A 22633-nucleotide genomic window follows, 5' to 3' on the forward strand; every position below is an offset into this window, starting at 1 on the left:
TTCCTTGTACCACAGTGCTGTGTGGCTGCAGTAGGTAATAAGGACAAGCATCTTGCTTTAGCTTTACACAGCCACACTGCATGGTTGCAGGGTGCCTCATGCTTCCTAGCCATTCCCATCCCTTTTGAGAACAAGAGCCTGCAAAGGGGCCAGAGCTATAGCCTATGTGAAAGAGCAGAACTATCTAGCAGAGCTGGCCAGGGACAAGGGAGCAGTAATACGTGCCGTAAAATGGATCTTGTAATCACCTACAGCAAGAGAGGAGCATGGGAACAATTCTGACTCTGAGGTGATTATAGCTTTGCGTTGTCCTATGTGCAGGGCTGAGCTTAAAGGCTCAATCAAGTTCTCCATGTGTTCACTTGTATATCGTCTTTTATTATATTACTTTTTTGGGGTTGCTTTAAATAGAATTTTTTTAAAAAGTATAACAGGAAGTATGTGAATTGAAATTACCACACATAAGGAAGCATGAGAATGGCAGTTCTCAGCTTGGTTCATGAATCAGCCCAGAATACTTGCTGATGGTCCACAGAGAGCTGGCTGATAGCATGGTGCTAACTCTTGTTTCTATTTTAAACCTTTTTCCTTGTAAGCATTTGCTTTAGTTGCCATAGAGATGTGATAGGAATCATGAACAGGAGGCAGGTTGTCCAAGATGATTCTCTAAGATATGATCTACGATGTAGAAAGTTTAAGAACCTTTGCGTTGGAGACAATCTAATGACTTAACCCAATTGCTAAGGGCACCTTTTCTTTCTTGAGAATATAGAATTTGTATCTGCATCTGATCTGCAAACATGGTGTGCGGATATCTGCAGATTTGCAGGACTTTAGACATATATTTTTTAGTAAATTATACATATTTTATGGCATTCTTGGTGCAATTGTTAATAGCTGCTCTTTTCAAAGACATTTATAAAGGAATATATTTTAAAGATGCTGAAAGGAGGTCTCAAATAAGGTATTCAATTCCTCCAGGTAAAACTTGCTTTATCAGTCAGTGGTCTGGGCAAATTCAGTGTTGGTGCTTAGCTTGCTGTGTTTTATTTCCATTAGTCAGTCAAAATTTGAGAGTCCTTGAACTGGAAACCTGACCTATAAGTCCATCTATCAGTTAGATCATCTCCCACTAACTCAGCACTCACTCTGCTGAATCACTTATTTATGGATTTGTCACTTTTTTTTAAATGGTGTAGCTACCAAGTCTCCCTCTACGGCCTCCTGATGTCTCTCCACTTTGTTCAGAATACTGGAGTCACACTTTCACCAATATGTACAAACACTGTTGCATTACCTTTTACCTGAAAAACCTCCACTAGCATTTCATCGCTGCTAAATCACACTCTTCTTCAGTGTCCTCCATCGGTTATGCTCTGTTTTGCATTATGCTCTCCCACAACTAACTCACTTGCTCATTCTGCCCTGAGCTTTATATTCCCATCTCTGCTCTGTTGGAGCAGGACCTTCTGCTGTGTGCTACCGCAATTCTCTGGAAACCTGCTTGCCTCACTGATTCCCATCCTTATGTATCTCAAAACCAATTTCTAGACTTCTAACCAGCTTTCCACAACAGAATTGAAAGGCAACCATCATTGTATTTAGGCATGTCTATGTATGTGTATTCTCCCAAATGCCTTTTTCCACGTTGTTGTTGTTGCTGTGTTTAGAGGTTTATGAATGTAACCTTTCTTTTAAATACTTTTTTCAATGCTTATTGGCTGTTCAGGTGTGGTTTTAAGTAAAGGTGTTAGTACTGTAATTTTTAAATACAGGAGTTAAGATTTTTTTTCTTTGTACTAAATGATCTGGGTTCACTATACCTTTCTAGTGAAACAACTTTTATACATCTCGAGCCACGTCGTAGGTTAAAATATTAAGGAGATAAAGCCCTATTAGTTGACTAGTTTCCCCTTGCTTTTGCTAGATATTTCATCAGTCCATTGGTGTACTGAATGCATCCGATGAAGTGAGCTGTAGCTCATGAAAGCTTATGCTCAAATAAATTTGTTAGTCTCTAAGGTGCCACAAGTACTCCTTTTCTTTTTGGTGTACTTTATTAATCCATGTAGACACACTGCTTTTGAGTTGCATTTAATGTTGCTATTTAAACAAACATTGATAAGCGTAGTTCTAACAAACGGCTTAGCATTCTGGTGCATGTTCTATAAAATCTAAATATTTGCTTACCAGTTTCATTTCTGCTCCTCAAATCACCCTTAACTATTTGCGAACTCAGTAGCTGTGACTGCGTGCCTTCTAGTAAGAGTTTCCTAAGGAACATGTAAATAAATGAAACTTTAGGATGGATCCAAGTACATCCTGCCTGAAGGGACAAGCACGCTTGCTGGGTGCGCAGTGTGTCATCCAGTATTGAACTAGTTAAAGGGGAAGGGCAGGACATATCCTTTATTAATAAAATCATCAGAAATTAATATGGCCAATGCTGTCTCATCCCAGTTTCAGGCAGCAAGCAACTTGGAAATATGTGATGATGTGGGATTTTTTTTTCCATTTATAATGGCTTCAGTGGATCTGAAAGGCTTATTTTGAGTAGAATTAGTGATGTACCTCTTAAATATGCTTTTGTTTGCCATTGTAACTTAAAAAAAAAAAAGTAAATGCTCAGTCCCTTGGATCTAGAAGAAATATGAACAAAGTCCACTCTGAATGCACAGTTATGCTAAGTTAATGAGACAAGTTTATCATATTGCAGGTACCAATTTCTGGTTAATCGAGGAGAACATCATAACTGCCCCAAATGCATATGCAGTAAATGTGCAAAATCTTATTGGCAAACAGTATGCTATGTGAATTGAAATTCTAATTCTGTACTAAACATAGTGATAAACAAGCACTTAATATTATTGGAAGCCATTTGCGCAGTGTCTAACGCAATAAGGTTCCAATACTGATTGGGGCTTTGAGTGCTACTAATATAACGTAATTACTGAAAGATGAAATTTCCCTTTCCCAGTTTGTTTACTTTGTGCGTTTGACAGCACTTCAAGTAGTCTGTCTTAATCCAGTGGGGGAGACTTTATAAATAAATAAAATACATATTTTCACTTTGCATGTCCTGGCCCGATTCCTGGGGCTTCTTCCTGCCAGCAGATGGAGACTGGACATCTTTTTGGTGATATCACCCCTGTATATAAAGGGCTTGCTGCCTTGCTGAGCTCAGTTGTCTCTCTCCAGCAGGTGGGAAGAGCAGTTTCTTTGCTGGCTGATTCTCTAATGTAGAATATTCACTCTTGTTTAATAAAAAAAATTCTGCTGGTCTTTCCCCTCCACTCACTGTAATTATTAAATAGATATAAATTAGTTATCTTCTGACATGATGTAGTCAGTGCATTTAGTGACATAATAACAAACCTGTAGAAATTTTGTGTTATGCAGTCTGTCACCAGGATAAGCCAAGCGGGAACAAAGTCTGTCTTCTCACAGAGTGGAAATAGCCGGGAAGTCACTCCAGTCCTTGTTGCACAAACACAGAGTTCTGGCCCACAGACAAGGTATTAAAAAACTACAGAGCTCAGTAGCATCTTTTACACCTGGTTTTGCTTCTTGTGTCCTTATGACATAAGCACAAAGTGAATCAGGCCTATGGTGTGAAGCATCATTCATGTTTGGATGAAGAAAGAGATAATGTGAAGTGGGTCTTATTTAAACAAAATCTTAAGATAGTAACCAGTATTTTTGCTAAACTAGTAGATTTCTGCAATTGTTCAACTAGTTCCTGGTGGAATGGCCTAATTGCAATTCAGTATGAAGATCCTGACATGGCAATTCTCTCTACCAGGGGGATTTTTAATTGCATTTTGCACTGTACCTCAGAGTTTTCGTGGCAAGAGTACCTCACTTACACAGAGGCCAAACTATGCCTTATGCCATTTGAGAGAATGATTTCAACTTTTTAACTTAGTTTTAGATTTCTCAATATTTATTTCAGTAATAAATGTTGATAAACAAGTTGTTTATCATGTATCACTTTAACAGTTCAGAAAACTGCCCAATGCAAAATGTGTATTCTCTTCCTTGTGTTCATATGCTTAACTTGCATTTGCATTAAGCAGAATGTGCACCAAATGGCTATTCAGTCTTGACTCACATGAGCATGAAGTTAAGAAAACAAGCCCTTCATACCAAAATTATGTGGCAGAAAGGTCCCCAGACTGATGTATGGTAAGAGACAGCCAGCCAATTTATTCTTGGCTGCCAGTTTAGGTTTCCCCTTTCTAAGATCCAAAACTTTCAGCTCTCATTGCATCTGTAGGACTTGCTTCTATCTAGGAGAGGATAGCTTGATTTTACTTAGCATAGAAACTTATTGGGTAAGGAAATACCACATAAACTGCTGCAGTGATTACAAACGGAGGGGAGGGAGTGATTAAAATCAAAATTTGGGTTATATAGCAGCACATAAATCTGCCCCAGGGAAATGGAGGCACCTTCACCCCAGTGTACAAGCATCTGCTAATTTTAATATATATTTTTTATTTATTTTTTTTAAGCATTTTACTTCTAATAAGCTGTTTGTTTATAGTACAACACCTCAGGTATTGAGCCCAACCATTGCTGCTCCACCTAATGCACTGCCTCGAAGAAGTTCTCGCCTATTTACTAGTGATAGCTCTACAACAAAGGTAACGTAGGATGTATACCCTAAATAATTTATCCATTTTCCTATCTTTCTGCTTATGATAACTAATAACCTGATTATTCAGCCACTCAATGCAAAGCTCCCACTGAGTAATATGTGGAGCAGCTGAAGAATTGGCCTTATGTGTAGACTTGGGGAAATACATTTGGTGCAGAACGTGAACTTTTATAGTACATTATTTGAATCTTTGTTAGCATGCATATTAGTGTGATGCTTTCAAAAGTCTTAACACCTAAGTGTTTGTATCAAGTGAACACTCATCCTGAAGTGTTGCTGGGCTCAAATTAGTGACTGACAAACTTTATAAGTCATCTACAGCAGTGGTTCTCAAAGTTGGTCCACCACTTATTCAGGGAAAGCCCCTGATGGGCCGGGCTGGTTTATTTACCTGCAGCGTCTGCAGGTTCAGCCGATCGCAGCTCCCACTGGCCGCGGTTCACCGCTCCAGGCCAATGGGGGCTGCAGAAAGCAGCGCGGGCCGAGGGTCGTGTTGGCTTCCCTTCCCGCAGCCCCCATTGGCCTGGAGCGGTGAACCGCGGCCAGTGGGAGCCACGATCAGCTGAACCTGTGGACACGGTAGGTAAACAAACCGGTCTGGCCTGCCAGGGGCTTTCCCTGAATAAGCGGCGGACCGGCTTTGAGAACCACTGCTCTGCAGAACATATTTCAGGTGGGTTAAAATTCAATCTGGGATTGCAAAAATTCAGTTATGATGCTGTGTGTTCCTCCTCAAAGTGAGAGAATTCACCAAAGTAATTACGCAGCTCAACAGCTTCTGCAGTGTGTGGTAATGCTTCTGCAGCAGCAAGAAACTAACAAGAAACAAGTGTTCCTAGCTGGTTTCTTACTGCTCCCAGCACCTTTGGGAAAAGTGCTGTTGTGTGAGAACAAACTGGTATCAAACTTATCTGCAGGGGAAGAGGTAGAGGTTTAGATAAAGGTCCTACTAGTAGTTGATATTATAAAATCACCATAATATTCTTTAGAGCTTTAGTTGGGAATTGAAATGTATAGGAAAAGTGAAGTACCAAAATTTTAAGTGAATCAAAGGAAGTATCTTGTGACCTGTCAGTAGTATATCCTTGGGGATGACCTTTCCCTCTTCAGATAATCTCTGAGCCACTAAACTGGGAAGCCGAAGCAGGGTATGGGGACCTTGCAGTGAAACCAAGAAGAAAATAAAGCTAATACTTTTTCTTTTCTTTTCTTTGTATTTCTTGCATCCTTATTTTTGCTGAACCTTTGCTTTCAATAGTAAGTTCCAGAGTGAGAGAATACTTGAATATCCCTTCTTTCCCTCCCCTGGCCTCCCACACACAGCCTTTGAAAAAATAGGGATGGCCTACTTTCCTGATCGATGAAAATGAAATTAGATCTCTGGATGAGAGGTGCAATATCATCAATACACTTGGTAAAGAGACTCTGTATAGTCCACATACATATATTTGATAAATGACTTGGGTTGGAAGTCTTTTTGGTCAAAGTCAGTTTACTGCTTTCATTCAAGCTACTTTATAAAGATGCAGTGTAAAAACCAAACCAATAACCTTATTGCAACATTATGGCTGAAGTTAATGTATATATTTCATGACTATATTTAAGACGTTGTATCATTATTAACTTGGTTATTTTGTGTATGTGTACATCTGTTAGACACCATTACTTTAGTAAAAACAGAAAACAAGCATGTCTGTATTCTTTGATTTGGAATCCATTTGCCTGTAGATAAACCGTGGTTTGAGACTTTCTTTTTCCCTATAGGAGAACAGTAAAAAGTTGAAAATGAAGTTCCCACCTAAAATTCCAAACAGAAAGACAAAAAGTAAAACAAATAAGGGAGGAATAACTCAGACAAACATAAACGATAGTCTGGAAATAACTAAACTGGACTCGTCCATCATTTCAGAAGGGAAAATCTCCACTGTTGCACCACAGATCCAGGCTTTCACGCTACAGAAAGCAGCAGCAGGTTTGTCTGAAAGCTCTCAGAATGTAATAGAGCCAAATGTTTTCCAGTTGTATTTTAAAGTTTAATGAAAACTACTAGTCACTGTAAAGTGTGTTCATTCTCTTCATTGCAGTGCCTTTTAGCCTCTGAGTAACTAAAACTGCCATTTCATAAATATGTAACCACCAAATTTCATTTAAATTAAAAATATTAAATTATACTATTAATAACAAGTGGATAAGCTTAATTGCAAGCAATAGTCCAGAAAAATACAAAGTTACTGTAGTATCAACCTTTTAAATCTTCTTTTTTTTTTTTTTTAATCTCTTTAATTTTAACTATTATGAGGCAGATCTACAAGTACATTGTGGCTACTTTATGCCATTCAGGACCAACACAAAGCGGCCAAGATGTATTGGCTAGTTTCCATCAGTTTCTCACCTCTATATTCCCCTGCCCACCCTGTCAAATAGATCTTGTGCAACAAGTAGCTTTTAAAAAAAACAAAATTTAAATGGTCACTTTTGCTGTTCTTGTTTATGACTTCGTGGAAGAGGGTAGACCCAGCAGCCTGGCTTCACAGAGGGTCACTGGCTTTTCTAAAGGGAGCTCTGCTTCAGTCACATTGAGACCAGGAGGTGACAGCCACTTTGAAAAAAAGCAGTTTTTTGTGGAATTCTCTGATCAAAACTTTAAATTGCTCCTTTTTCAACAGCATCTGGATAACAGTTATGAAGAAAATTGCAAAATATGGCTATTAATCCCTTTAAAAATATTCTTCAAAATGTATTCAGTGCATGAGACTCAACAAGCTTTAACGATATGGGAGACTTAGACACTCAAGTCCATGTTATAAAAATCATTTAGTACAAAAAAATGATCAGATATAGGATGCAAAATTTCTTAAAGGACCCATTTTTAATTCTTAACTTAAAACTAGTTAACTGATTTCCTTGTATATTATCAGAAAATTCATTTTGTGCTCAGAGTAAATGCTGTAGTTTTAGGGAGGATATGCCATATTCTTCATACATAAAGCACAGATTCAACCACTTTAAGTGTAAAACTCAGCTCATCCTTAATTATGTAACCACTTTGTAGGTAGGTGTATTCTACCTTTGGCTTGAAAGGAGATGACAGATGGTGTTACCTAGATTTCACTGCAGGAGCTGGTGCGCAAAACCAGGAGTATATAATTCTGTGCTTGGAGTTCCTGTATGGTTCTCATAAGAACAGGGACCTTAAAAGGGTGTCTGCCATAATATATAGTTTCAGAGAACAGCAGTTCCAGGCAAGTAATTCTTTAGTTCTTGTCTCTTTTATTTATTGTATTTTTCTCCTAGAAGGATTGATGAGCCTTCTTCGTGACATGGGGAAAGGTTATTTAGCCTTGTGTTCGTACAACTGTAAAGAAGCGATAAACATATTAAGCCATTTACCTTCTCACCACTACAACACTGGCTGGGTACTGTGCCAAATTGGGAGAGCTTACTTTGAGCTTGCAGAATATATGCAGGTAGGCATAGAGCAGAGACATGCTTTTATTTTAAATTTTTGTTTTGCATAGCTTTGCACAGAATTTGCTGGCTTCCTGTAAAACCTGAGGAGAGTCTACAGTTGGGATAGCATAGCTGTGTAAGCATCAGGTTTGAAATACCTACACTCAAGCAGTTTCAGATTAATCTGGATCACTTCAGCCCTTCTGCTTTCTGAGGTGGTGAAATTGAGTTCTATGCTATTTATTGTGTTGTGGGTCGGTCTTATGAGATGTGACAAACCAGCATTCTTTCTAGTCAGCAAAGACATTGAAGATCCTATGACACTTTTTTTTAGTCAGAGCAAGGGTTTGCTCCAGTGTCTTTGGCCAAAATCTCCCCATCTCACCACAGTTGTGTCCCTGTCACTGGTTGACCGTTGCCCTCCATCCTGGAGGTAACAGTATTTCATCTGTGCTGCATCTATAGTTTGTGAAGCCCAAAGGAGTCCTTCACAATGAAAGATGCACGTACATATATGTAAAATATGTACAATACAAGTTATTACCATAAGATTCTTTTAAGTTAGGATGGTGACTGACTTCTTGAAAGTTTTGTTTTTCCAAACGTGTGGAAACGGCAAATCTGTTAGAATTCTATTGTGGATGGTCTCCAGTCTCTGAAATTGCAGTTGTAATTTTTAAACAGTTACAATAAATCCTGTTGATTTCCTCATGTGATAGACATTTACATGTAATAAGCATGTAACTTAGCACTTCAGTTAATTGAGTTCTTGTTTCAAAAGCCCGATATCCCCTTTCATTTCCAATTTCCTAATCCTTACCTGTTAATGGATTTATAAGAGGTGAATGCAGTAGATTTCTGAAGTTAAGTTTGTTTTATAAACTATGCACTATACAAGATGTCGTTTTAAAGAAAAACAGGTTTCAGAGTAGCAACCGTGTTAGTCTGTATTCGCAAAAAGAAAAGGAGTACTTGTGGCACCTTAGAGACTAACAAATTTATTTGAGCATAAGCTTTCATGAGCTACAGCTCCAATGAAGTGAGAAAAACAGAAGTGGAAAAAAAAAGAAAAACAGTTGCTCCTGGACCTTGTTTGCATCCTGATCATGTCCACGCACTTGGAATGTACAGACACTGTTAATATTTCATGAAAGACCATGCTATGGATCCCAGCAGTTTCTTAAAGCTTTTTCTTTCCTATCTTTTGCCCTTGTTGCTGATCTGAGTACTATTATCTGAAATCTGTGAAAGGAACTTGAATTGGCCAAAGTAACATAAATCAAGAATGAATTTTTGAGTAGAGGCTGTATTTCCTTGGAATGCTTTTTATAGAAAAAAGTAGCCCCATATGGTACCTTACTTCCTAGTGAACCAACCTCACTACTTCTGGCATGGACACACCCTTATGCATGGTAGGGAACTTTTCTCAGGCTGTGCTCTTTCATTTACTTAGTAAACAAACACCTGCAACAGCAAGGAGGATTGAGACTGGAAAGGCCATCAGCTATTAAGATGCTCCAGTATCAGTATAAATGCAGTCGTGGAAGTGTGCTGTATTTGGATGGCTAGGTAATGTGGTTAAGACCATCCACTTATGCAATATAAATCTTCGATAATAGAAATTCATAATGTCTTGTTCTCATTTTACCAATGTTGCTCCTTTATCTTATCTTCATGCACTAGGATGGAAAGAGTATCGTAATCTGAGTCAGACTGTTACAGGGGGCTATTACAAATTTCTGCTTATCTAAGTAAACATACTATGTTTCTCCTTTCATTTGGATAAGAAACTAGAAATGCCACAAGATTTGAAGCTCTGCATGTTGGTTTTTGTGTTTTTATAGGTGGTGGTAGACTAAGCATCCCCATTGCTTTTGTATATCTTGAAACTTCCTACTATTCCTCTTAGTGCTCTTCTCGAGGATTTCATTCAAATTCTTTTGTTTTTAGGCTGAGAGGATATTCTCTGAAGTAAGAAGGATTGAAAACTACAGAGTTGAAGGCATGGAGATTTACTCTACAACACTATGGCATCTTCAGAAGGATGTTGCACTTTCAGTCCTATCAAAAGATTTAACAGACATGGATAAAAATTCACCAGAGGTATAATATAGTGTGGTGGTGTATGTTGCTGCCTACAGTTACTTTCTTATCAAGATTAAAGATGATTGAGTCAGAACAAACTCAGTAAACTCTAGTCTAATTTGGGTATATTTGTGTAACAGAACTGTCTCATATAAAGGCTACTGGATTACCTGGTGGATCGAGGATGATGCCTATAACCATTATAAAAAAGGCATGTCAGCCTGCATGGAACAGGCTGAAATCCGTTAACCCATCAGTTATGACTTTCATTTGCATAGCGCCTTTCATCCAGAAAGATTTCCCTATCATTAATTCACTCTGATGCATGGGAGGGAGTGCTGTCTATTAGGTAGAAAAGAAGTATCCAGGATTGCAGGGATTTTGTTGCCTGCTCTGCTACTATTTTAATGTCTTTCTGTAACACCCTTTTTCCTGCAGTAATATTTAATTAACTGACCACCTAAAACTTGCTGAGTATCCTCTAAACGTGTAACGCATTATAGTCTTAAATTTGTCGATGAATCAAACAATAGGCTGTCAATAGAGGGGGCAGTTATGATAGCATGGACACATGGTAGCGTAAGGCTGTTTCTTGCAAAATGTCCTGCACATTTTAATGAGACCTGTAACCTATAAACATGCACACTTTATGTATTATTCATGTTCTTTTATTTGAATTTATAATTTTTTGTTCTTTACATTTATTAGAGTTCAGAAAAGGTAAGAACCTTTTCGTGTGTTCTTTTAGTGTGTTAGACTGGGGAGAAAGGTGGAAGGTTATGGAGGGTAGCAGGACAGGAGAGATGCACAGGAGAGGCCTGGGAAGAAGAAAGGAGGGAAAACAAGAACAGAAAACATGTTCGTTGCCAGCAAGCAATTCTTCAAGTGGAGAATAGTAAATGTCAAGTAAAATGTCGTCCACTAACAGCAGCTAGAGGAGTCTGGAGATCAGAGAGAAATACAGCCTCCAATAATAGGAGGTGGTGATGTTGCTGCTGGGGACTCTTAAGCTCTGATCCCTCAAGTCGTGATGCAGGCTGCTGTATGGGATGGGGAGTGGGGGTTCCTACTGGAATTTGGTGTCCCTGGGTGGGTTTCCTATTGCTCTGCTGGAGAGAGTGAAGGGGTACTGAATCTTGACTGTAGCTGCCTCCAGCCCGCTGCTGTTGCTAGTGCTAGAGCTGAATAGCTGACTGCTTATAAGCTCCATATTGTGTAATCCTTGTTGTATTTAACTGCTGCTGATTTGCTGTGTCTCCTTGGGCTCTTGACCTCTGTATCCCAGTTTTCACCATGTATAAAATGCGTCCAGTCCTCTCCATCTCCAAGGAATGAGACTTAACTAATATTCTTATAAAAGTGCTTTGAAATCCATGGATGGAAAGCTGTTATATACATGTATGCATAATGCTCTAGATAAACAGTTATGGGTTTCATCCTAACAGTGGCTGGCATGTCTCACTGCTGGGATGAAGCATGCCAAGACTCTAAAAACACAGCTCAATAGAAGAACACCAGTTTAAATCAATTATTTATCACCCTCATGTTTTAAAAAGGGGATTTGATAGTGACTTTGCAATGTTGCTTTTTACTAGGCGTGGTGTGCCGCAGGAAACTGTTTCAGCTTGCAACGGGAGCATGACATTGCAATCAAGTTCTTCCAGAGAGCCATTCAAGTTGATCCAAACTATGCGTATGCCTACACTCTGCTGGGGCATGAATTTGTATTAACAGAAGAACTAGACAAAGCATTAGCCTGTTTTAGAAATGCAATCCGAGTCAATCCTAGGCATTATAATGCATGGTAAGTTTTCAGTATTTTTAGGTTAATGAAAGCACCAAGAGAAGAAGTGTATTTTATTGTTGACTGCCTTTACATGTTGCCAGTGTAGGCACTCTGTTATAACAACTTAGATAATTCTTTATTTCTGCCACTCATCACATAAGAGTGACTGTCTGTTACAAGGAGAGATCTGATAACGGATATCACCATCATTGTTGCTGGATAGTAATTAGTCTTTTTTTTGTTTAAAAAAATGCATGTACTGCATTGCCTTATGTTCTCATGGCATCACATGGGATGCATTGTCCCACTTACACTTGGTCAAACATTTTTGTTCACTGGCACTGCTCCATTTCTTCAGTGCTGCTCTGTCAGTCAAGGCAGTGACTATAAATCCTTCTAGTAGCAGATTGGGGACAGGAAAAAACAAAGTTTTTGGTGAGAAGGAGGTCCTTACAGAAGGAGGTCGCCTGACCTACTTGCCATATTCCCATTGATTTCTTGTTCAATGGAAGGAGAAGCAACTTTACTGTTTGGTTGGTTGGTTGTTTTTTTGTTGATCTCCTTCCCCTAATTCTTGCCTTTATCAGGATTGTCTGATTTTAAAGCAGAATACACTTAGTGAAGATTTTTTTGTTTGTTTGTTTTTTGTCATTTTCCATCTCTCTCCTTCTCCTCTCCAGCTGCCTTGTATTCTGCATCATCCAGTTGTCAGTGTGTTTTTTTAAAATTGCTGGAAGTCTGATCATAGCTAGCCCCCAATATAGGCAGATTTTGTCACAAAAGTTTCATGTGTTTCCTGTCCGCAACTTTTTGTAGGAAAAGCATACTATCTGGGCTAGCATAGAGGATCTTGGAGAAGCCAAATTAACAGTCAATGAATTAGCAATTCTTTGAGTGCTTATCTATATGTATTCCATTTCCGATATACATGCACCAGAGATTGGAATCTTTTGAATAGAAGTGTCCTTTGGCCCATGCCTGACTCTGTCCCCTAAATGCCCTGGTACCTCTCCTTCCCAAAGACATAAAAGGGTGAAGGAGGCCCAACCCTCCTCTCAATTCCTTCTGACTTCCCATGGCTGAGACAGAACTGCACACAGTGTCCTGTGCTCTTATACACTTGCATAGTTAACTTCTAGAATAGTTATAGTTTTGATAGTTCAGTGTATGTTAAGTTTCTTTACAGGTAATGCTTTTAGATTTATATTTTTTTCCTTCCCTGTTGCCCAGTACTCAGTTTTCATGGTAGAACAGAAATTGCCAATTTTTAAGCCTTGGACTTCATGAGATGTCTATCCCTTCCTGCTGCAGCAGTTCTTGCTCTCAGGTCTTCATCAGAGAGGGGTAGGGCTCCTCACCACTCTTTGAAAAAGTGTAAGAATAGGTCACCAGCCAAGGGATTTCCTAAGAAAAAGGCATAGGTATTCAGTGTTGAGTGAGGTTAAGGGAGCACAAGGCCTGTGTTTGTCCCTCTGGGCACCCCAAAAGACTCCAGTGTGCATGTTGGTACCAGCTACTAAACAGCCTCTTGCAGTTCCCACGCTGTTGCCATGGTATCACCTTCAGGTCTCCTGGCACCAACAGTGCTTTTGCTATTGGCTTTATCAGTACCAATCTCATAGGCACGGTCCTGGCACTGAGGGTATTTAATTTAATGTCAGAGGTACCAACTCACTCTGCACTGAGCTTCATGGTACCAAGGGATTTGACAGTGTTCAAATGTCCTGAGTCTCTTCTGTTTTTCCTTAGCTATTAGAATGCTTACATTGGTATTGAGCTCTACTAAACTCTCAGCTCTGAGTGTGTATATATGGCACTGGCAAGAAATGTCTCTAAAGAAATTACAGGGACTCCTGCTTGGTCTACTCCACCTCTAGAGAACGAGTATTTCTTCTCCCCATCAACCTTAGACCAGAACAGGGAGGATTCTCCGAATTACTCTTCAGTCTACCATATCTCTGACAAGGCGTCTAGGGCACAGGGATATCAATGTAGGCCCAGGTTTAATAGGGAGGGACATTCTTCTTGGGGACTCCCCAGGCTGCTTACACAGTTTTGTCCAGGGACCTCACTCCTAGCCTTATTGGGCTCTTTGGAATCCTCAACACATTAGAAAGCCCACCTCCTCTACCTGCTCCAGGGTCAGATCACATTCCCCTGTAGAGTCTACAAGAGTTCAACTCTGTTAGTGTCCTCAGGTCCCTTCTGCTCCATTACTGCAACTGCAGGCCTTTGAGGAGCAACATCACTCTGCCAACCTAACACCAGCTGCCATTTCTTCACTCTCTCACCTGATACAGCTATAGGTCTAGCTGTGCCATCACATCCATATGATAAGACCTTTCAGGATCTCCTTAGAAGAACAGCCAGCTGAAACGTTAGATTATGATGGAGATCATACACAAAAAAATCTCACAAATTATTAGACATCTTATGTCCTTTTTTTACAGGAGAGAGTAACATAACCAGTTAATGAAGATCTGTTAGAACTGGCGCAGCTATGGTGACAGACAGCATACCTCCAACATCATAGAAAGTAGATAGGAGGTACCAAGTTCTCTTGTCAGGGTTCAAATATTGTGATAGGTGCCCTACTCCTGAGTCACTTGTCACCCCCACCCAGGAACATATAATACAACAATTGGATGTGTTCCTTATTCCATGGTCTATTGGACTGATGCGTGCTTGCTCACCAATCCCTCTGACTTTGAGGGTGTTGAGAGAGTTCAGCCAAGAAACTCCATCTATGATACTAATGGCATCTGCTTGGCCCAGGCAGTTTCAGTACCCAGATGTGATGAAGCTCTCTCTGTATATCCTCCATTAATGTTGCCTCCAAGACCAGCTTCACTGCACCTCACAGCTTGGAGGATGGCTAGTTAACCAACATGGAGTAAAGTTCAGGTGCAAGCCAGTGGATACTGCTGGCCAAAAGATTCCACTCTCGAGTGCATAGTTATTGCTTCTCTCTTTGCAGCTCTGTATACGCTTTAACTTCAGATCAAATTTCGTTGTCTAATCAGTTTAAAGTGCTTCAGCTACAGTTATTCATCTTCCAGCTAGGCAAGGTGAACAGGTGCCAAAACCCAATTGTGAATTAGTAGATGTTATAGCTAGTTTGTGAATGAAGGGGTTACTCTCTGAGCTAACGTAGTCACTAGTGTCTGGGACATTAAAGGTATGACTGGCATAAACTGTCTATTGAAGTCCATGGAGTTGCTCCCACTTACACAAACAGTGAATCTGGCCTATTTTATTTAGCAGAAGATTTACATGACTGAGATGCCAAAATTTGAAACAATATGTTGGGTGCTGCTATGGTTACAATATACGTTTACCCAAACTGCTGTAGTGGAAAGGCTTATATGGCTATATCTGAATCCCAGGAACTTCATTGTTTGTTTCCATTGATCTAATCTGTCAAATTAATGTGCAAAAGACCATTTTCTTCTGCTAGTCTACACTTAATAAAGGTTGGTTTGTGATAAATCAAACTTTATCTGACAAGCTTGTTTTGTCCTTGCAGGTATGGGTTGGGAATGATTTATTACAAACAGGAGAAATTCAGCCTAGCAGAAATGCATTTCCAGAAAGCACTCGATATCAATCCTCAGAGCTCAGTCTTACTCTGTCACATTGGAGTAGTAAGTAGATTGCATTTACACCGGTAATTCTATCCTTGTTCTGTTTAATCTGCTTTTTATTGTGTGTGCTCACAATAGAAAAAGCATATTATGGACCAGACTTTTAGCAAAGGCCCTGCCCGTCTTCCACTTGTGTGTGTGAATGCAATTTTGTGCACACTTCTGTTTTTTTGCAGCTACAAACACCTGTATTTGTCCTGGAACAATGCTATCATCTGTGCGTCCATAAGTGTTTAAAATTTACACCCTCAAAACTGGACAGTTGGGCTCATGTAGGTTCATGCATTTGTGTTCACACTTGAGCAATTTTTGTACTTTCACAGTGTGGGCACATGCACAAGTAGAGTAAGGATCAGAAAATCAGTCCTCATATGAGAAAGTTTTAAGGAATTGAGTATTCACAGAGAAAAAACATAACTGGTAACTAGTGCATTGGTCCTTAACTGCTAGTACAAACCCTGGAACTGGCACTTGAGGCTCCCCCACTGTACCTTTAATGAAGTTCTATTTTGGGCCTTAGTGCATCCTTGGTCCCCACCTCCTAATCATCTATATATGTGATGACCCTTAATTCTAAGAGTAGGGATTTCTAAGCAACTTGTGCCAACTACTAGCACAGTTAAATAGGAAGCAGTCAGCACAGCTGATACGGGTCACTTACTGGAGGATTCTCTGCACCTTGAAGTCTTTAAACCACGATTTGAGGACTTAAATAGCTCAGACTTGGGTTAGGGGTTTGTTACAGGAGTGGGTGGGTGAGATTCTGTGGCCTGTGTTGTGCAGGAGATCAGACTAGACCATCATAATGGTCCCTTCTGACCTTAAAGTCTATGATTCTCAGATCTTACTGTCATTAAACTGGTATAGATGCCTGACAAGACTGAGCCATTGTTTTAGGTCTGCTTGTGAAGGATTTGTACAACTAGAGCAAATGCTCTGTTCTAATATAGAAAGCAGTTTTTTATACATTTAATGATTGTTTGAGTGATGTGGGGCAGACCAGTGTCATGGCAGTTAATTATGTGGTCATCTGCTGACCCTTTTTTCACTTGCAGTATGGTAACAAAGTATATTATAGCCCTTGGTTAAGCTTTTCCTGCCCCCGATTCTGCTATGTTGATGGGTATTCATTGACTTTATGTCCTAGGGCAGGGATATTGAACTAGTTTTGGTGGTGAGAGCCAACTTACCATTCTGCTAGAGTGTGAGAGCTGGGAATAAAAATCTTACTGGTAAGAGATGAATTGTGCAGTCTTATCTGACTCCAGAATGAGCCTCTCTACAGTACCTCCTCACTTAACGTTATGTTCCTGAAAAATGTGACTTTATGCGAAATGATGTTAAGTGAATCCAATTTCCCCGTAAGAATTAATGTAAATATGGGGAGGTTAGGTTCCAGGGAATTTTTTTTTGCCAGACAAAAGACTCTTCGTGCAATTTAATACTGTTCACAGCGATGATGATTGTGAAGCTTGCTTGAGATGGTGGAGTCAGAAGGTGGGATATTTCCCAGGGAATGCCTTAATGCTAAATGATGAACTTGCACTTGGCTGAGTCCTCAAGAGTTAACTCGTTGTTAATGTAGCCTCACTCTACAAGTCAGCAGGAATGGAGGGAGGGGAGACAGCATGGCAGACAGAGAGAGAGATGCATATTTCCCCTTTAAATACACTGACCCACGCTTAAGTACACTGCCTTGTTAATCAGCAAGCTGAGACCGCAGCAGCTGCTGCCAGGAAGCTCCCTGATTCCTGAGCCCTGTCGTGTGTCCCCCGCAGCTCTATGGAGATGGGGTAAATGGGGTGCAGGGGGAGGGGGACACCCTGACATTAGCCCCCCTCTCCTTTTCTCTTCCCCTCCCCTCCTCCAAAGTAAGCAGGAGGCTCTGGAGAGCAGCTCCAAGGCAGAGGGCAGAAGCAGCACATGGTAGTGGGGGGAGGGACAACTGAACTGATAGCCTGCTGGGCGGCTGCTGCACTGGGAACTTAAGGGAGCGGGGAGCTGATGAGGGGCTGCCAGTCCACCCTGGTTCCAAGCCCCCACCAGCTCGCTGCAACGGGATGCTCTTCCTGCAAGCAATGGACAAAGCAGGCCGCTGCCAAATGACTTTAAACAAGCTCGGCAACGTAACAATGTTAACCGGGACAACTTTAAGTGAGGAGTTTCTGTATTTGAATATTGCATTTTAAAGGCACTGGATTTTGTCAAATGTATTTTTAGTAGTCTGGCAGGTCAGATTCTGTCTTCCCCTCTTTCTTTGAAAAAGGAAGTCTATTAACATCATCTCTGTTCCGTTGTAGGTCCAGCATGCACTGAAAAAATCTGAAAAGGCTTTGGATACTCTAAACAAAGCCATTAACATTGATCCGAAGAACCCGCTATGCAAATTCCATCGAGCCTCAGTATTATTTGCAAATGAAAAATATAAGGTAAGACATGGATGCTAGAAACTGAAGTCTCTCTATATTTCTTAGGGTCTGCAGCTGTCTGAATGATGATGAATTAAAAGTTAATCAGATCTTGATTCTTATTACTTCATAATGGAAGTTATGCTTGGCTCCAAGAATATATCTTTCACGCTGGCTATGGCTGTTTTGAAAGACTTGTCTCTTTTCCCAGTGTAATACTGAAGCAGTTGTAGTCATCCTGGCACTAATGCAAATAGCTCCTTTATTTGAAAGGAAGCCTTCTGGTATCAGGAGGACTACTTGACTCCACTTAACCAAGTCTGTATTTGGTAACCACTTCAGCACTGTATAAAGGACAGACCTCCTAATAACAGGTGTTTTTTGAGGGATAATCTTTGTGGGGTGTGTTCAAATACTGCAGGAGTTAGTGATGCTGCTTTCAATTTAGGGGTGGAGGTTGGTCTTTTGAAGGTGATCTCTGACTAATTAATTTAGTTTCCCACACATGGTCTTAAAACACCTATAGACTGATGGGCACAATAACTCTAAATGCGAAATTACAGTTGAATGCCCTCACAAGACCAAACTCTAGAACTGCTTGCATAGTTCTTCTGGAGAATATTACCTCCCCCCTCTCTGCCCTGAGCATGAGTCCGAGCATCCAGACACTAATGTTCCCCAAGTTCTTAACCAGCAGAGTACCTGCTTATTGATCTTTTTGACTTGAACTGGAGAGATAGTGTTGAATATCTTTGTTCCAGGAACCTAGCCAGGCACTCATAGCAGTAGACTAGTCAGTACAAAAAAAATAAAAATAATTCACAATGTAACTCGTGCTCATGTAAAGAACTGTTGGAGGATCAAAAAGTAGCATTGGTAGCATCAGGCCTGGTGATGTGAGCAGAGAATCTGGGACATCCCTTTATCTGGCAAAGGGACTAAAGTTGAGCCAGAGGCATCTCTACTGGGGGGAGCAGGCAGTGCAGTAGATATTTTTGTAATGTTTTAAAAATTGTCTGCCTCTTGAGGCCAAAGATGTGTAAAATCTGTTGATGATTTGAACTTGCAAATGATATGGAGAGAACCTTATTTACAACCTTTTCTGAAATTTAGTGGTATTGATGAGTTTGTACAAAGGGAGTTACGCAGAAAAAGTGCAATAAAACTGTCCCACAAGCAACCAAAGTAGTAAGCAAACTTATATTTCAAAGGCCTTATTATCCAGCTAAGGAGAGAAAGCTAGACAGTCTGGGCCTGGTTTTCTACTGTCTTGCACCGTTCTATAGGTACTTACTACACCTGTGAGAATGGGTGTGGTGTTCTCCTTCCCATGCCGCTACTTAGGCCAGGTCTACACTAGCGAGCTCACAGCAGGACAGCTATACCGATGCAGCTGTGCTGCTGTAAGATCGTTTGTCGCCACTCTGTGCCGATGGGAGAGAACTCCCCTATTGACCTAATAAAACCACCTCCATGAGTGGCAGTAGTTATGTTGGCAGGAGAAGCCCTCTCATTGACATAGCGCTGTCCACACCAGCGCTTCTGTTGGTGTAGCTTATGTTGCTCATGGGGGTGTGTTTTTCACATCCCTGAATGACACAAATTATACCAACAAAAGTGGTAGTGTAGACATGGCCTACGTCTAGCTGGTGGGTCCTTATGCCCCCTTCCTGTCTTGCTTAGCTGAGGAAACAGGACCACAGTCTGGTTCATAATGAGACCTTATTTAATATATACACAAGGGGAAATTACACTGATAGTAAGAACCTCCATTTTGAAGTTCCTAAATGTAGGATAATTTAAAACACTCTCTAAAATTAAGGATTTTAACACACAGTCCTGGTGTAAATTCTTAAAAATAAGACGAAGGGGAGAAATGCAACCAGAATTGGAGGAAGATGTCCCATGGGGATAAAATAGCAAATGTAGTCTGATGCAGAAAAGATATAGAAGTTTTCCAAAAACACTTCTTTCCTATGGAAGTACCTATACAATTGCTGACAGTGCCCAGCCTTCTTCAGCCTTAGATTTTACAAGAAGGAAATTTAGCTGCACAAGCAGCAACATGCATTTAAATAATCTCTGGATTTAAAAAGATCAGACCCTTAACTTTTTTAATGTAACCGAAATGCCATGACATTTAGCACATTGCACTGTCTGAGCTCACCAACTGCACTTTCATGCGGTAGCAGTCTGACAGTAGCATCAGTTAGCCCATATTCTTCAAAAGAACACCAAGACTCTCTGCACTCATCCTAGCAGAGACCATATCAGTGATCTACTATTCAGGTGTCAGGGATTTTGCACTTCCTTGAATTACCTAATATTTATTTATTTATTGTCTTTTTATCTTTGCTGTCACTTTACCATTACAAGGTATCATTTGCCCACTGTGTGGCAATTTTTAAAAGATTGATATCAATCCCTTGATTTTAAAAAAATAAATCATTGATTTAAATCAGACTGAGTGTTTGTAAAAGTTAGTTATACCTTGCAATGTTAAAATTTATAAGGAACTAAATTTATAAATTCTACTTGACTTTAAATTCTACTGGTAGGGTGTCTTCTCAGTTTTTTGATTACATTTGAATTTTAATAAACAAAATATTGAGGGTTAACATAATCCTGCAAACACTTAACTCGATACATAATTGTAAACATATGAGTAGTCCCTTTGAAGTTAATAGATTATTCATGTGAGTAAAGTTAAACGTGTGCATAAGTGTTTGCAGGATCAGAAGCTAAGATTGTATTTTTATTTAAGCTTTTTTCTTGATAACATGAAAACTTTGTCACTTCAAAACAAAGCTGCTTCAATGTTAACAGTGAAAAGTTATTGAACTTTGAATACATTAACAACATTGTGAACTCTCATAAGCAGGTCATAATTTAAAAAGTGAGCCTAAAAGCCAATATTTAGACATGTAAGGGGGGAATTTCCATCAAGCACCCAAAGTGGTTAGGAGCACAAATCTCATTGACTTCAAACTGTAAAACCTAATGGCAGAGAGTAGTCTAGTCCAAGCATTTATCTATCTTGATTTGTGGAAGCTCAGTATATTGGAGGCGGGTGTTGGTGGCAAATATAGTCTGGGCCATTTGCCTATTTGGTGTTTGCATTTGTTTTCTCATGGTAAGGATGTAAATGAAGTCCTGGAGTTATCTTTTTTTCAGCACAGATTAACATTTTAAGTATGCAACTTCTTAGTTTAAAAATGGAAAATCTGAAATTCGTCTACCAAGTAGGAAACTAACTAAAGACACCCAAAACAATCTCTCCAGAGATTTAAAACCATATAAAATTGGAAGAAAAAAAGCATTATTTACATTTTAAAACATTACTCTTATTCAGCCTGCATTTGCTAGAATATTACATTTACATTTGATTGTGCAATGGTTGTTCACGGAGGAAAGTAGCCATCTGAGGTTTCTATATGGTTAACAAGATGGATTCCAAAAAACCCATGAACTGTTTGTTTGTTTTTTAATTAACTCGTTTATTATGATGTAATAAAATGGAGTGATGCTCAAACTTACTGGGAAAACCATTTAACATTTTTTCCCCCTCTTTTAGTCTGCTTTACAAGAACTTGAAGAACTGAAACAGATTGTTCCCAAAGAGTCTCTTGTTTACTTCTTAATAGGAAAGGTAAAAACTGAACATAGTTCTATGAAATATAGCTGTGATCATAAGTACCTGTGATTTTCTTTGTTGCAGAGAAACAAGCCTAGGTGCTAGTTTTCTATCTATCATGAACCTGCTTCCATTTTGAACAGTGTTCTGAAAATTCCCACAGTACCATGTATGCCTCACCACATATAAACTGGCAACTGCATTTGAGATTAGTTTTGATCAAAATGGGTGTTTGAGCCTCTCCTGGTAGAGCTCTATTTCTGAAAGAATTAATTCTGTTGTGGAAGCCTGAAGCCTGATTTCACCATGCCACCAGCATCCTTTATCCCCACCATAACTGCATCACTGAAGGACGGTATGTTCTAAGGACTATGGAACAGGTTCATACAAAAATGTCTGTATGAAAACAGATGCATGACTTTCTGTGCATATCTGCTGCACCTTCCCCCAAAAATGTGACTCTAAAAGTACAAAGACTTTGGTCAATACAATAATGGTGCAGAAATGGTGTGCTGGATAGAATCCTACCTCATCTGGGGATAGAACCCATGATGCTGTCATCTTAGACATGCATTTCTACAGACCTATTGTAATCACATTCTAGTCTGTTGTTATATCAGAAATGCTGAACAAGGAACATCTGCAAAATAGTATAGGGTGTAAAACACCTACACAGGGCAGGCAGGACTTCTGTTTCATCTAAAGATCCCTGCACAACAACTACATGGAACCAGGTTATTTTGGAAGAATGAAGAGCTGAATCAGCCTTATTGAGATTTGAACCTCTGGATATTGGGAGTCTAGGGGTTTTCAAATCTAATGCTTAAGCCACTGAGCCACACAGTAACACTACTAACAAAATCCACCCCACGCAACTTCCCACCCAATGCATTTATGTTGCTCATTTTGGACCTTCTGTAGTGTTCCCTAATTGGGCCTCGGATGTTTGAGAGAAGTCGGTTTCTG

General features: G+C 39.8%; 1 protein-coding gene across 10 annotated transcripts in view; it reads left to right on the forward strand.

Annotated features, from left to right (window-relative positions):
- The window catches only part of CDC27 (cell division cycle 27), a 60384-nt gene that overhangs the window by 31100 nt on the left and 6651 nt on the right, over positions 1 to 22633 (forward strand). For 3 of the 10 annotated variants that reach the window (XM_038385337.2, XM_043503338.1, XM_043503337.1), the window contains 10 exons: positions 3112 to 3201; positions 3400 to 3515; positions 4547 to 4646; positions 6425 to 6632; positions 7955 to 8127; positions 10061 to 10213; positions 11791 to 11999; positions 15508 to 15625; positions 17926 to 18054; positions 21608 to 21682. In XM_038385337.2, the coding sequence (XP_038241265.1) occupies positions 3112 to 3201; positions 3400 to 3515; positions 4547 to 4646; positions 6425 to 6632; positions 7955 to 8127; positions 10061 to 10213; positions 11791 to 11999; positions 15508 to 15625; positions 17926 to 18054; positions 21608 to 21682 (1371 nt within the window). Of the gene's footprint in view, positions 1 to 3111; positions 3202 to 3381; positions 3516 to 4546; positions 4647 to 6424; positions 6633 to 7954; positions 8128 to 10060; positions 10214 to 11790; positions 12000 to 15507; positions 15626 to 17925; positions 18055 to 21607; positions 21683 to 22633 lie in introns of all 10 variants that reach the window. The other 7 variants (XM_038385339.2, XM_038385338.2, XM_043503336.1 and 4 more) reach the window with 7 other exon arrangements.

The sequence above is a fragment of the Dermochelys coriacea genome, chromosome 27, assembly GCF_009764565.3.
Source record: "Dermochelys coriacea isolate rDerCor1 chromosome 27, rDerCor1.pri.v4, whole genome shotgun sequence".
Taxonomy (NCBI): domain Eukaryota; kingdom Metazoa; phylum Chordata; order Testudines; family Dermochelyidae; genus Dermochelys; species Dermochelys coriacea.